General features: G+C 37.9%; 1 protein-coding gene across 1 annotated transcript in view; it reads right to left on the bottom strand.

Annotated features, from left to right (window-relative positions):
* The window catches only part of rtn4rl1b (reticulon 4 receptor-like 1b), a 156,703-nt gene extending 142,022 nt beyond the window's left edge, over positions 1-14,681 (bottom strand). Inside the window, exon 1 of the mRNA XM_027147691.2 lies at positions 13,803-14,681. Within this exon, the coding sequence (XP_027003492.1) occupies positions 13,803-13,815 (13 nt within the window). The 5' untranslated portion in view covers positions 13,816-14,681. The remainder of the gene's footprint in view (positions 1-13,802) is intronic.
* Between the last annotated feature and the right edge of the window lie 2,020 nt (positions 14,682-16,701).

The raw sequence follows: 16,701 nt of genomic DNA, 5'->3' as shown, positions 1-16,701 counted from the left end.
TCAAATAACAATCTTTCATTCATTTATTTTCTACCGCTTATCCGAACTTCTCGGGTCACGGGGAGCCTGTACCTATCTCAGGCGTCATCGGGCATCAAGGCGGGATACACCCTGGACGGAGTGCCAACCCATCACAGGGCACACACACACACACACACACTCTCATTCACTCACGCAATCACACACTACGGACAATTTTCCAGAGACGACAATCAACCTACCATGCATGTCTTTGGACCAGGGGGAGGAAACCGGAGTACCCGGAGAAACCCCCGAGGCACGGGGAGAACATGCAAACTCCACACACACAAGGTGGAGGCGGGAATCGAACCCTTAACCTTGGAGGTGTGAGACGAACATGCTAACCGATGATATGGATGAGATTGCTCTTGATCTCTCTCTCTCTCCATGTGTGTGTGTGTGTGTGTGTGTGTGTGTGTGTGTGTGTGTGAAAGAGAGAAAGAGATCATGATCTTGCATTGAACCTGTTGGTTCTGAAGGCACAGCAGGAGATGTCACAAGCTGACGTTTCAGCACACTTGCTGGTTCTCTGGGGAATGTGATAGTGTGTGATGGAGGCTGTGTGTGGGAGCAGATTGGAGACCGTCACTGTATGCTAGTACGTCTGTGTCTCTTGCGCTGTGAATCCTCTCCGCTGTTTCTCTTATCAGATTGAAGAACAGGGTTTCTTTCACTGCTGTCAAAATTTCTTCAGTGGTACCAGGACCCAGTGGGAAAGCAGAGTAGCTTAAAGGGAAGATCATTCACTTTTTAGGATATAACATTGCTTCGCTGCTTTATCCAATTATTCAGTTATTCATCTCATTTTAGAAACTACTTTAAATTATTCCATGACTACAGTGAAACTAATACTATAAGGATGAAGATATAAGAGTGAGAAATGTGAGGACATTTTTAATATTTGCACTTATTTTCCAGACCCGGGGCGAATCGGGCTAAGAATTCAGAAGATTTGGTTGAGTGTGAAAGCTGTTTTTGATCTCAACCCAGCAAATCCATCACTAGTCCAACCACAATGCTGTATTTATGTGTACAATAAAAAAAAGAATCCAATGAAAGTGACTACGACTCCTAAAAATACCTTATGAGTTATTTTTGTATATAATATTGTATTAGCCTTAACAGAAAGACTTTACACTGTTCATCACTGTCAGGCAGAACCAACCAAGTCTGCAATGCTGCTTAATAATTTATAAACATTTCCATATTGCTTAATAATTTACTAATTATTTGGCATAAAGACATGGAGAGCTGACTTAAAAGCTGAGTCTGCACGTTAGCAGTGAAGATGGATTTGTTGTTGCATTTTCTTGCATTATAGACATTATTCTAAATCTTTCTGCACTGGTTTTGTATTTCTATTTCTTCTCTGTTCAAAGGCCAAAATTAGATAGGTGTGTATGAAAAAGGGACAAAAGCAGGCAAAGACATCTGGATGTTAAAGAAATAACATAAATACAGTAATACATGGATGAAATAAGCATGCATAAGACCATTTTGTGACATATAATATGACATAAGAAATACTTTGTGATACTTTCTGAAATACACAATCGTGCAATCAATGAGGTTTAACATGAATCTGTATTGAGGACTTATTGAGGAATGGAGAGTTTAAGAGAAAAATGCTTGTCCACAAAGTTTATGGAGTAAATTATTGCAAGACCTTAAAGATAACCATACTGTATAAGCAACAAAAGCAAAACTCAGTGTGCAGTGCGGAGCTGGAACTAAATGCTCACGGTTGGTTGCCACACAATGTCCCAAACAACCCTGGCACGTGGCTCATCAGGGGATAAAAATGCCACTCACTGGGAAAAAACAAAGAGAAGAAGCACCCTCAAGAGGGCCGCCAATCACCTGCTTGACCCACCAGATCGGCACCGTACTCTGGGACAACTGCACATGCCTTTGCTTCTAACCTTTAAAAAAAAAAAAGAATTCCTCTGGGGTTTAACTAGCTTTCTACCATTCTAGCCAAAGAATGGTACTACATCATGTCTTGTTAAGTAAGAATACAACAAGTAAAGCTGTGACGATTGGTGCATATACATTTATTGTGCATCCTATAATGCACTCCATATCACATCAGCCTTTCTTTAGTATTTGCAAAATGTATACCTTATAATAGAAATGGTTCTGTACATCACAGACACTATGCATATGAATTTATTCTTAAAATCTATTTTATTTTAGAATATTATTAGATTATTTGCTATAAAAATATAATCTTGTATTTTTAAACAAGCACAATGGACTTGAGTAAAAAGTATGACCCTGGCAACGCTAACAACTGCACACTGCTCTTCCTCCAATGAATTTTTATTTACTAAGCCACGGGAGAATGATAAAATTCAGGGAAAAGATAAAGCTTTTAGCAGACTATAGTCAAGCTTTGAAGACTTGCAAACCTCCCCATAAGAGGAAGTGATTGTCAGTCCATCAATCTGTGTACATACCATCAAAAAAAAAAAGGACACAGCATTTCACTCCGGTCTGTGCTTCCTACATGTAAGCACGTATCTGATGGGAAACTTATCTGTGTGGTACAAAGCAGCAGATTTTTGTTGCTCCTCACTCACATATCCTTGAAATGGTGTGGGTTTGAACTCAAGTCAAGGTCCTAATCTAGCATCGTTTGGAGGACAATGTTGTGGGAGCCAATACTACACACCTGTGAGCAAATGTCAAGGATATTATTTTTATTCATTCAAAAAAACAAGTTATTAAAAAATAAAACTATTCTGCACACATATATCGCATGCCTGAAATCGAGCCATGTGAACAGAGTAAGAACAAATATGCAAGGTTAATAATTTCACAATGTTCTGGAGCTTTTTTATGAAACAAAGAACATTTTAAAAAGTGTGTCCATTTATGAGTACTTTCTTTCCGAGATGCTTATTTAGGGAACAGGGAACAGACCTTGAACAAATATTCTTCACAAGAAAACTGTTCCATTTTACATGTGTGCTCTGAATTGCAACCAGCATACCGTCTTCTACCGTGATTCAGCTCCAATGTAAACAAGCATAAAAAAAAAGGTTTTTCATAAATAAACACTTTGTACAGTTTGGCATTGAAGTGATTAAAAAAGAGACAAGTCCATACACACATTAGCACAGTGTGGGTGCAGGTGCTTGCTAGGATTGGCTGAGAGATATTAACCTTAGGAGGGAGGAGGGGTGAAATAATCCGTGTATATTAATTGAGATGACTAGATTCAGGTGGGGATTGCATCAGGAGTGTAGAGAAACTGAAAGACCTCAACGTGTGCATTTCTGAGCCACTATAATCTCGTTGCAGGAGGCACAAAGGACAGCCGAACTCTCACCGGGTCTGAAACACCAAGTAAAGAAAGAACGCTGATAACAGTCAGTCTTACAAAGGAACACTGGCTGTTAGAGATCCCATCCTCATCTCACTATCACAATATCCTGTCTGATTAATGGGGAGAAAGAGAGAGAGAGAGAGAGAGAGAGAGAGAGAGAGAGAGAGAGAGAGAGAGAGAGAGAGAGAGAGAGAGAGAGAGAGAGACTATGCTTAGGGTTTCAGGGCGGTGGTAAACAAGAGGAGCAAACAAGGGGGTCACCAGTGAGATAAAGAAAGATGTGAGACCATTCATGGCACTCCTAGATGGAAAACGTCCCACTGTTTGAAACATCTAACATCAGCTCCCTGCTGAGAGTTTAATAAAACTAAGTGCATAAAACAAAGGAAGTTCTATCTGGGGAAAAAAAAAAGAAAACAAGCAGTGGACTGGACCTTGCTAAGCTTACACTGATCTGAATAATTCAGAGCTGGGGGTGGCGTGAGTAGAATATAAGAGTGATATTAAGAATCGTAATGAGGAGTATCCACACTGAAGGTCACTTCCAGAAGGCAGTAAAGTGTCACTGAAAAGGACCGAATGAATATAAATTTGTCTGCACACCATGTGTGTGTGTGTCTGTTTGTTTCTGAATATGTAATGTACATACTTTGAGATTTGGATCGCTGCTCTTATCTGTGGCTTATGTACATATTATGTATATATTGGCGAATGCACCCACAGAACCCCAGATTAGTAGTAGTGAGTAAGGGCAGAGAGGCAGATAACAACCTCCCCGGGGGTAGGAAAGAAAGCCGGACTCAGCACTGATGGCTCATACTGTAGCTGTGGCAGGCGGGCGCATCAGCGTGACATGAAAACACTCGGGATTCCTGTCAACACAGACAGGGTATGTCATCTTCAGTCTCTCTCCACACCCTGCTCCTCGACATCAGCGGCCTTCACTTTGACTTTGACCTTTCCACCGCAATTAGCCATTTAATTGCCGATTAATTATTAATATTAGCAAAACCAACAGGGCTTAGGGTTGTTTGTCTCGCTTACCTCATTACCATCTGCTAATGACCAAGCCAGCATCTCATTTCCACTCCAAAGAGAAAACCATGAAATTTGGGCTGAAATTTCAGGTGATGCAAAAGGGCAAAGGAGGATGCAGCTTGAACCACCGGTGGAATTCTTGGACACACATGGCTAAAAATACATTCAAGTATATCATGGGTTCTATTACATTTTGATTGAGAATCACTTAGCTAGTCCTGTTTTCTAGAGCTGGAAGTACTGTAACAAGAAGAACCCTTAAGGAACGATTTGCACACATTGACATGGGATCCTTACATGCTGTTTCATAATTAGCAATATACACTACTGTATATGTCCAAATGTTTGTGCTGTAGCATTGCAATTACTTTTCACTACATTTTTCACAACGTAAGCTCCATGAAGAACTTGATAAGCCTTTTCAGAACCCTGACGTCAACCCCACCAAACATCTTTGGGATGAACTGTACCCCAGGCCTCCTCACTCAACATCAGTGCCTGATCTCACTAATGCTCTTGTGGCTTGATGAACACAAATCCACACAGCCACACTTCAATATCTAGTGGGAAAACCTTCAAAGTTGAGTGGAGGACATTATAACAGCAAAGGGGGACTACATCGCGAACAGGATTTTCATCAGGCACATATGGGTGTGATGGCCAGATGTTCACAAACCTTTGGCCATATACTGTAGTGTACCTTCATAGAACCACAGAAATATAGAAACAAGAGAGGAGAGGAATGACCTTAAACTTTCTACTCCTCTAACACCATTAAGATTCTCAGAATGTCTGCACAAATGAGGCATTCGGCACGCAGGGCACTCTGACGCATGTTCCATAGTCCAGAAGCAAATAAAGCTCATCTGTTTGATAAGAGGCATCATTCAGTCAATTACAACAAATTCTTGTGGCTAGACTGAATCACACAGAGCCCAAATTAGAAATATCTAATTAGTCTGGTATCCGTTGCAATATCCTTGTACTTGAGAAATACGCACAGGTCAAAATTCAGAACATAGGATGAAACAAAATTCATATGTATGTTAAATATAGTCAGCTTATGTTTCTTTACTCGCTTGAGATTCGAACTTGTTACGTACTTGTTGAAATATACATTTTTGCACAATTAGGTAAATAAACCAATTTAAGTGTTGAGATAAATAATAATAACAAAATAACAATATTAGTAACCAACAGAATCCAAGAAATGAGTTAAGCTCTCAGCACAAATAATTATGCCATCTAAATAAATGTTTTTTTTACACGGACTAAAAGGCAGTCATAACGATTAGAAGACACTGTAACTTTTTTTGTATTCATGTCATTTTAAAATTAACTTTAGCATTTATAGGCTTTCCCACTTCATTGTTTGTAATTTTTCTATTTTACTTCCATCATTATCTGCACAATAGTTTAATCAGTATCAAGTACTCTTTCTGCTCTCACTCTGAATGACTTGGCTTTTATACAAAACTTCACGGCTGCTCTCTAATCAACACCGCTTTCTTGCATCCAAAATTGCACAAATTAGAAAATTAGCTGTTCATCAAATGCTTGAATGCAGCTTTGCAGTGACAGTGTAATGGCAGGTAAATCTGATAGTTACTTATTTAATCTGCTCACCATTCCTATAAGATTGATATTGACAAACTGGTATCGGTGACTTGGATTCTTCTTTATTATTGTGCAAGAGGAAAGTGATAAATAACCCCTAGTTGTCTATTTAATTAGTTTAGTCTACATCTATCTAATACTACAGTGTTAATTTACAAATAAAATGTACTGTGTATATATATATATATATATATATATATATATATATATATATATATATATATATATATATATATATATATAAACTTCAGAATTAAACTGATGGGGATTTACCAATGTTTATACCAAGAGTCTAAAATATAGCAATGGAATAGAATGGCAAATGTATAGAAATTCTGTAAAGCAAATCCGTACAAGAACAGGAATTGTATAATGTTTTTGTATGGGTGTAAAAATAAAGCCACCGTGTGAGATCAGTAGGAATCTATTCACACATAAATCTACTGTGCACTCAACTATAATAGTGATGGAAAATTTGATTCAATTTACCAAGCTGATTCTTTTGAACTGGCCAATTTTGCTCAGGGGAATAGAAAACCTCCAAATTGCTTCACATAATGTGTGTTAAGCTTTTTCAATATGCTTACTTATTACTTGTGTTCACATTTTCAACCGTTTTTATGATATTGCTTTAATGATTTTCAAGGCATCTATCAACAATCTAACAAATACCCAATAGTACAAGTCTAAGTATAAGTTCCTGTTGTGTGTCTTTATCACTTACAAGAAATTTTTCCCATTTGATTAGCATTCATTAATTTAATATGCTAACTCTGTTATTAACATATTAACTCTCATATTAGTGATAGACAAAAGTGACATCGCAGTGATGAACAGAAATATTTGCCAGATATTTGGCTCGGTAAGTGTCCAATGCACCTTGGGTTTGGCTTAGCGGATCATCTCACTTGATGATGTTGTTAGAACTGCTACTGTAATCATAAAAACCTGTATTGTTCTTGTCCCAGGATTCTTATCCAAAATATGCTATTACTGAACATACTTTTATGTTCACATATCCTATTCCTTGTCTTTACTGTTCTGCATGCATATACCATAATGATTCATAATCCTGCTATCAGATGAACAAATTCCCTTTTGAGTTTGTTTTTTCTAAAGATTTCCTTCCTTTGTCTCAGGGAGGTTTTTTTTTTCACCTTAGGTTTCCTCAGTGAGGCTCCAAATCTTCATCCTGTTTCTAGAAATCTGCTTTGTGATCACTTGTACTGTTAAAGAATTCTATACAAAATTAAATTCAAAGTTTTGGTTCATTTAGTTAAGCATATTTCTGAACAAGGGGGGCACATTTCTATTTTGCTGCTCAGCTCTCAGAGAATGGAGCTGAACATTTTATGAAGTTAAACTGCTATAATGTTAGAGCTGTTAAAACCAATAAAACCAACACATAATCCTATTTTGAAGATTTCAACCAGTTTGTTGTCTTAAGAATCGATTGAAAAAGAATAATTTGTTCATATGTCAGAAATCATTACAATATAAACAGTGTTACCGATGATGCATTAGCTGAACTTTCCAAACTATGGTCCGGATGCTAAAATAAACACTAGCACCTTTTCTAATGCCCTTAGAGTGTATCTTAGAGCCAGTGCACTGTTCAGCTGTGCTAAGCAGTCTTAAATGTCTCTGTTTAAATGGCTCTGGCTGATCTGAGTGTATACTTAAAGGGGTAAAAGGAAGAAAGATACTGTAGCTATTTGGGAAGTGAGAGATAAATACAGTGTGAAGGACAGAGCAGCTGAGCTACAAGACTTTTCGCGTCAGCTTTTTCCAAATTACATACCACCAGTCACCTCTCTGATCTGTCACGGCTGATCATTTGAGGCTGATTCACACGGGTGTTACTATTTCTGTTTAAATTTCATTCCAGCAACATTTAAAGAAAATAGTTGTATTTTTATTTGGAGCTTCATAGAACCTGATTGTTTTGACTTTATAGGGAGAGAGCAGATCTGAACGAAGGAATGATCATTGTTTCAAATTAACTAAATACCTCTGGATATAAAACGTACTTGTAACCGCTTGCAAGGCTTCTTAAATATGCTTTTTGTACTTTACCACTCCAAAGGTTTGAGATGGTTGGTCAACAAATTCTAGGCTGTTATTCATGTAATAACTGGCCATTAACATCTCTGTAATCAATGGAACTATTATGTTAAAGGATTATTATGTGCCACTACTATTGTAAAACATAATAATGCTTTATATAATTACAAGAATTGTACAAATTGATTTTCCAGTCAATTTGGTTATTATGCTAACTGATTGCTTCCTAACTGACTAAAGATAATAACAACTTGAAAGATTGTGTCATACGTATTATTTTCTTGTAATCAATAAGCATAATAACAACAATAGCAATTGGGAAATCAACTGTCACACAACCTCGGCAATACTAAATAAAATGCAGTTAAAGCAATATACTGTGCAGTCTGTGAAACACCTGATCTGAATATTTGATGCCTATTCAGTCTTATTTTGAATGCTGATGTGGTTAAATGTTATCGTAATGGAAATATGGTACCATCTTTCTAATTTTAAATTAATTATTAACATGGATTCCTAATTAGATGTATGCATCTTTTACTATAGTAAAAGCACCTCTCTTTTAAAGAGAGAGAGAGAGAGAGAGAGAGAGAGAGAGAGAGAGAGAGAGAGAGAGAGAGAGTATGTGTGTGTATGTGTGTGTGTGTGTGTGTGTGTGTGGGTTCACTAGTGAATAAATGCACAAATAGCTTCTAATGGATTCTTGATGTATGCAATGTTCTGAATGAGAACAACATGAAGCAAGCTTCTTTCTACTCTGAAGGACACTGAGGTAAAACTGTGAAATTGTACGAAAAAGCACACAGCACTCTTGTACAGACAACTTTACTATTTGAGCTTTATCTACTTAAAGCCCTAGTTTATTTAGACTATTTTCTTATTTTAAGTTTGCATTTCTCGGGGTGCATTATGTTTGATCCTTTGATGAACTAAAGTGCATTATACTGTATATACCACTGAGGTTAAAGACATTCAAACTCCTTACACTTTATGTTACCAAACATTTCCCATATTAGGTCAATTAGGTGTCTGCTATGTTTCTACAGAAAGAATAACAACATAAAAATAATAACATAAAAGCATATAGCCATGATTTATTATTTTTTTTGTTGTTATTTGCTATAACATCATAGACTATTTTCTCAACATTTTTGGTGGCCTTTTAAATGCTTAAGTAAAAAAAACGAACAATTAAGATATCTAACACACATAAGTCTAACACAAGCTTCATATAATACTTCACACAATACAATATATTTGCCCTTTCCTCCAGACAGAACTGGTGTAATTCAGTCAGGATTCTGGGCTTCATTGCTTGGCTACACTTTTTCGGTTCAGTCCAAAAATAAGATTCGGGTCAGGGCCACTTCAATACTTTTCACTATGCAGCCTTTTATTTCATTCTGTTACAATTTTGCATGCATGCTTAAGATCATTGTCCTGCCCTAGTTGTGACCAAGTTTTAACTTTCTTGCTGATGTCTTGAGGTGTTGCTTCAATATTGCATCATAATCTTCCTTATTCATAATCCTCACGTGTTCTATTTTGTGTAGTGCACCAGTCCCTATTATAGCAAAAGACCCACAAAAACGATGCTCCCACCACCATGCATCACAGATGGGATGGTTTTCTTCAGATTAAAAGCCTTACCCTTTTTCCACCATACAGTAAATAGTGCTGATCCAAAAGACTACTGATTGCCTCCTAACTACAGTCTGGCTTTTTTACACTGGTCTAAAATTAGGGGCTTCTCTTTGTGTGACTGCCTTTCATGCCATGGAGATGTAGGATTTACTGGTAATTTTAAACAGATGTCTGTTGTCTTTTTTGTCTATGGTTCAGTTGAAACACTTAGACCAAACTTTATACATTTTTTGAGGTTGTTGCCTCTTTCCTGAACAGTAAAGTGTCTGTGTGATATTTTTATTTGCATGTGCTTGTTTGTATTTTATTTTTCTATTGTACCAAAAGCAAAAAAGCTCTAAATGTAGGCTTTTTTACAGCCAAAACTGTACTCCCACATAACTCCTAATTCTGACAATACGCCAATCAAAAGATTCCAATTAAATTTAACAGCAACTTCTAGAATCTTCCAGAAACAGTCAATTTCCTGAATGTAATTATTTAACCCACTGGAATTCTCATATAGAAAAGCTCAGATAAATCTGTCTCTATTTGAACGTTTAGAAAACGTAGATGCCCTCATTGACATGCCAAAAGAAATGTTTTTACCATACTGTACCATACCATGCCATACCATACAATATGTGTTGTAAATTATAGTTAACTGTAAACTGTATTGTACTTGTTTTTGTTTTCAGTTACCCTAAAAATATGGGAAATAGGAATGAGAAATATGAGCAGAGTGCACAAGTGCTGTCTATAATGTAATGACCTTCTCAGTCACCTGACCTTAATTTAATCTAACTGTTCTAGAAGAAGTTAAATTGAAAGAACAGAGAGAGAGAGAGAGAGAGAGAGAGAGAGAGAGAGAGAGAGAGAGAGAGAGAGAGAGAGAGAGAGAGATTTTTAAAGAGGTACAAAGCTATGCATATTCAGTAAGAGGTATATTGGAAAGTATTGCATAGCTTTGTTACTGTAGTTCTAGTCAAAAAGTAGGATTGACTCTGATCTATCTGCTTAATATTCAGTCATGTTCTCTTACTAATTTACATCGTAAAATGGATCCTGTTGGTTTCTATGCCAGACTGCAGTGGGTTTTTGCAGTTTTTTCCCCCTATTCCATAAAGTAATTTGCATTAATTTTTTGTATCCAAGAATAATTTTAGTTTTAGCAATATAGACCCCTCATTCACAGCATTGTCATGTACATCAGACTAATATTAGTGTAATCAAACTCAAGCAGCAGACACAGGGGTGCTTTGCATCGATGACCACATGATTGCTGGTTCATTTTCTGCATCATGCACCAAGGAAATGAGCTAATGTTAGATTAAATAGATTAGATAAGAAGGCTGCAGGATTTAATATCCTAGGGATTCCAGTCCATAAATGTACCCTCCAGTAAAACACTAAGTGCTTTGTAATTAAAAGACATGATTTTAAAGCCACCACTGTTCCTGTCCAGCAGGAGTAGATGTTGTTTTATGGAGCCATAATGGTGCCATTTGGGTCTTCTTCCACTTCCTTTTGATTCTTACAGGGTAAAAGGCTGAGGGACATGCACCAGCCCCTACTGCCATGATGAACACCAATGTCACACTGCATCGCACTGACACATCTACCCACGGTTGAGTGGACAGGGTGGGGACATTTTCACTGTGTGCTGATCAGGAGCTACCAGCTGCGACGGAGTCACTCACCCAGACCTGACACACTGGCCACTGCCACACGGCTTAAAATAAACCGTGCCCCAATGACAGTGTCAGGGGTACTCATACTGATCAAACACACACACACACACACACACACACACACACACACACACACACACACACACACACACACACACACACACATATATATATATATATAGTGTGTCATTAACATAAATGAATGAAAATATGCATGGCAGAGTCTGCAGTTGCATAACATCTCCGTCCAGATAGGCCTTTAATAAGAAAATATTTAATGTCACCTTTGAAATATCATCTGATATCCGAAATATCTTTTTCTCTGCATACAAGTGTCATTGTGTGTGTGTGTATGTGTGTGTTTGTGTGTTTGTGTGTGGTTTTAAGAAAAAACGAAAAGGAAAGAGAAAGGGAGAATGTGGTTGCAGTCCGTTTTTGACATTTTACGTTCACTTTTGTTTGAAAGATTACGACAATCTCTTAAACTGCAGCTAAAATAACTGTCATCAGCAAAGTAGCAAAGCAACAAATCACCTACAGTACTCTCATGCATTGTTTATCTGAGCATCAAGGATCAGTGCAGCACATAACACAGTATAACCATATCAAAGTGAAAAGCTATGAAAAATTCATACTATGATATTCACTCCACTCTAATATATGTGGTAACGGTATTAGAAATTGCTAGAATCTTTTATTGAAGACTCGTAAATATGTCTACATTATGTGATTATGCAGAATTAGTGTTTTAGAAATGGTTTGCTTCTTTGAAAATTTTAAATGTATCTATTTGAATAAATATCTTTTATTAATGTAAAATAACTGTATAAACATAGTTCATTAATGGAACATTTTAAATTTTCCTTGTCACCGTATAGGCCAGCATTAAACCCTCAGTTTACCCGCTCATCCTCATGGTCAAGATCATAGTCTTTACCCTCTTAAATTTATTTTTCATTCAGGTTTGTAAACTAAAACAAAAATTGGGATAATCTTTTCTGGGTATAGATCTGAAGTAGCGTTAGAATGACATTACTGTAGAATAACATTAGTGAAGGGACTTTGATACCACATGTCAGGGTGTGGCTGCAAATAACGTTATGTTTCTTCATGAGAAAGGATTGGTCATAACAGCAATATCAATCAGCCAATGCATCATTAATTCACGTGTTAGTCTCTCTCTCTCTCTCTCTCTCTCTCTCTCTCTCTCTCTCTCTGCCTCTCTCTCTCTCCCTCTCTCTTTTCCTCTCTGTCTCTCTCACTCTCTCTCTCCCTCTCTTTTCCTCTCTGTCTCTCTCACTCTCTCTGCCTCTCTCTCTCCCTCTCTCTCTGCCTCCCCCCCTCTCTGCCTCTCTCTCTCTCTCTCTCTCTCTCTCTCTCTCTCTCTCTCTCTCTCTCTCTCTCTCTCACTCCCCCCATCTCTCTCTCTCCGTTCTCACGACTCACTGAGTACGCACACAAAAACACGGCTGGTGTGAGCGCAATTCCGACTTTTATACTCAACAGAATGTCCGAACAGAACTAAATCACAGCTCTATACTATTTAGTATAAAAGTCTGCAGTTTCGCATGTAACCAATCACATTGTGAGAAAAGCAGCCAATCAGTTTAATCCATTCATGACCGAGACAGTCTACTATATGTAGTAGTATAAAGTGTTTTTTTCTTCTTCTTTCTTTTGTCTAAAACAGATGGATTGCAGTATATTCATGCGTGTCATTTCCCTAAACTGGACATGATGTGGAGACAGAAGTGGAACAGCACAGCTACAGATTCACTGAAAAGCCATTATTTTATTCATGTAAAGTCAACATATGTGGGTTTGCTTATGTAAAACTAATCAGCAGACAACAGCATCAGTCTATACAAACACACATCCAAACCCTTAATGATCCATTTTAATGACTGAATCACAAGTGAAAAATATCCAATGAATCGCATCCGAGCCGCACAGACAGCTTTCAACTGAAGAACAACTGATAAAAACTGCAGTGCGACACACACGGTTATTATGAAAAATATATAGCTTTCCAGATAGATTCATGATTCAAGCTGGATTCGTTTTTTTTTTATATATATCTCAGGATGTCTTAACACTAGCACAATACGCTATATAATTCAGATGAAATAAAAAGGGCTGCTGCTGAGCCCATTAAACTTTCAAAGCCGCACGCGCCACTAAACTTGTCTATTGATGAACCTGCACGAGCGTTTGTTTGTTTTTTTTTTGTTGTTTTTTTTTTGGGGTCACTGACTAATAATCAATATTTAACACCAGACTCCATTTACATGTCTATAGAATTAGAAACTGGGGAAAAAACACCTTCTGTGCAACGTCTGACCACAAAGCAGCAAAACAAATAAAACACACTTATAAACAAACAAACAAACAAACAAACAAACAGACATGAGACTTACCCCGTTTAAACATGTTGGAAAAGTGTTGGTGCGCGTTAAACCCCTCTGGGGATCATTTAGTCTTGCGTTCCGGTCCTGATGTGATTATTTTCTCACTGTTGATATGACATGAAGCAATGCTGTTTTCTCTGGATGTTGGCTGAAGGCATTGGCGGTCGGTGCGATCACCTCCGTCCGTGATGAAAGTCCCACAGCAGGCGAGAGTTCAGGCTGAATTAGAATTCTACACAGATGCTGGATCTACTCTCCTCCTGTCAGGTCCTGGATAAAGCTCAGGAGCAGAACAGCGCAGGGACGCATCCTGCAGTCCGAAATGCTTGGATTTTTTTTCTTTCTTTCTTTTTGTTTTTTTGTTTTTCGGGTCCTACATGCAGCCGGAATCCAGAAAGATCCAAACACGAGCCATGAACTGAGCGATCATGTTAAACTCCAACACAACCCCGAGTGTACATGAGCATCACACGCTGCTGCTGTCACTGAAGCGTCTCCAGTTAAACTTTGTCTCTACGATCCATCGGTTTAGTGAACGGTGTTTGTAGGAACACGACAATCCAGTCGGTGTTTAGCACCAGTAAGGAGCTGTGTCTGCGTGGTGGTGTCTGCTACAATACAACTACACCTCTGAGAGCATCGCGTTCACATTTCCGGCTTGGAGACAGGAGACAGCAGGGCGCTGTTAGGGCGCGACACCGGTGTGTTTGCGCACTAGATAAAAACGAGAAAGAGAGTTGCTGCTACACACCAGCCGTGTGATGACCATCTAAGATACACAGAGCAGTGGCAATGAACCCCAGCCACTGGAAAGAAAAAAAAATCTTATTATGGAGTCTTTGTTTTCATAGGCGCTGCCTGGAAGTGCAATACTGAGGCTTATGAAATTCTCTCTCTCTCTCTCTCTCTCTCTCTCTCTCTCTCTCTCTCTCTCTCTCTCCCCCCTCCCTCTCTCTCTTATACACACAAACACATTTAACGTTTGTATTAATGTCCTTGTAACACATACTTATTGTTGGAACACATTATTATATAATGCAGCTAATTATTGCAATTCCTGCACCTAAATCTTAATCTCAGAAACCAAGAAACCTTAAGGCTCTTTTAGGATTATTTTTTGTTTTGTTTTCTATTCTTGTTGCATCTGACATTTTATCCACCTCTAAACTTTAGCTCTAAACTTCACATCGATTAGTCAAAATAAAATATTATTGGCTTTTTCAAAAAGTATGTTTGCTTCCAGGACTACAGACAGACAGACAGACAGACAGACAGACAGACACACAGACACACACACACACACACACACACACACACACACACACACACACACACACACACACACACACACACACACACACACACACACACACACAGAGAGAGAGAGCATTTATTCAGCTGTAATTATGTTTGTGAAGAAACAGCGAGATTTTAAATTTAAAAGTTCACAAAGAAAGTTTGTAGCATGGTAGAACAAGGAATATGGGGACTTAGCTTTACACTGCATTTGGTAGAAGCCCTTATAAAGAGCGACATACAAAGTGCTTTGAAGTCTCTATCAATAAATACATCAACACTGGTTCTCTAGGTCACAGACTTAGGATACCATCAAACTCTGTTGGGAGTTTTTTTTAATACCCCAAACAAACATGGTTCAAATGTTTCAGGAAGAGGTACTGTAAGTCTTTACCTGTCATTTGACGATAGCCAGTGTCAACTGTATGTAGGGGAAGTTCATTATAGTTGGTTATATTGCTAGTCTCTTAGCATTGCTTTCTGCCCGACCTTGCTGAGATACTTCCCAACACTGATATTCATAAAATAAATTGTTAATAATTACCAGGGTGATATTTAAGCAGTTTGACAAAAAACAAACAAACATGTATTTCCATATTTAAATCAAATGATCATTTAGTTTCAGCAGGTATTGATTTTTTTTTTTTTTAGATCACTCATGAAATAAAGTTTGGAATATATTAGATTATTGCATAAAGGATTTTCTGTGTAATGATATTCAAGCCAGTTCAGTTTTACTGCAGAATGTTTGTATACTGGTTACATTGTCCTGTACTTGTTCAATGATATACAGCTTTATTTATATAAAAGGTTTCAATGCTTTAGGCTAGGGATACTTTTTCCCAGTATGAAATCAAACTAAATCCAAACACATTTAGCTTGCTGTTTCAAAAGCTTATGAATTTTTCATGAAATTCAGATATTCCAACATGACTCTTTTTTGTCAGATATTGTGCTGGTGCAGTGGGTCGTGGGTTTCTCCTGGTGCATGACAATGCCCAGCCTCATGTGGCCAGAGTGTGTAGACAGTTTCTGTATGACAGACACTGATGTCATTGATGCCTTTGACTGGCCTTCACGTTCCCCAGACCTGAAACAAATTAAGAACCTTTGGCACGTTATGTATCAGAGCATCTGAAACTGCAAGCAGCACCACAGACTGTCCAGGAGCTCACTGGATACAGGTCTGGGAGGAGATCCACAGGACACCGTCCCCAATCTCATCAAAGTATGCCCAGACATTGTCAGGAGAGCATGCAGGCACGTGGGAGCAATATACACTACTGACTTAACAACAATGATATTATCACTTAATCACTTATTAAACAAAAGAAAACAACAAAAGTATTTCAAAATAAAAACAGGAAAAAGTTAGTACACCCTGTATCATAATAGTTAATACAGTATATCCCCCTTTGGTTGAAATAGCCATCTACCAGTTTTTGACATCAACTGAATGAAAGCTTCCCCAATCCTCAGTGTAGAATTCTTTCAGCTGTCCGAAGTTTAAGGGGTTTCTTCCATGCACTGTCCGATTCAAATCACCACACAGGATCTCAGTAGGATTTAGATCTGGGCTTTAACTTGACCATTCCAGAATTCTCTGTTTTTT

This window comes from Tachysurus fulvidraco, chromosome 11 (genome assembly GCF_022655615.1).
Source record: "Tachysurus fulvidraco isolate hzauxx_2018 chromosome 11, HZAU_PFXX_2.0, whole genome shotgun sequence".
Classification (NCBI taxonomy): Eukaryota; Metazoa; Chordata; class Actinopteri; order Siluriformes; family Bagridae; genus Tachysurus; species Tachysurus fulvidraco.
Note: the sequence above shows the minus strand (reverse complement) of the source record. Positions and strands in the feature narration are given on the sequence as shown.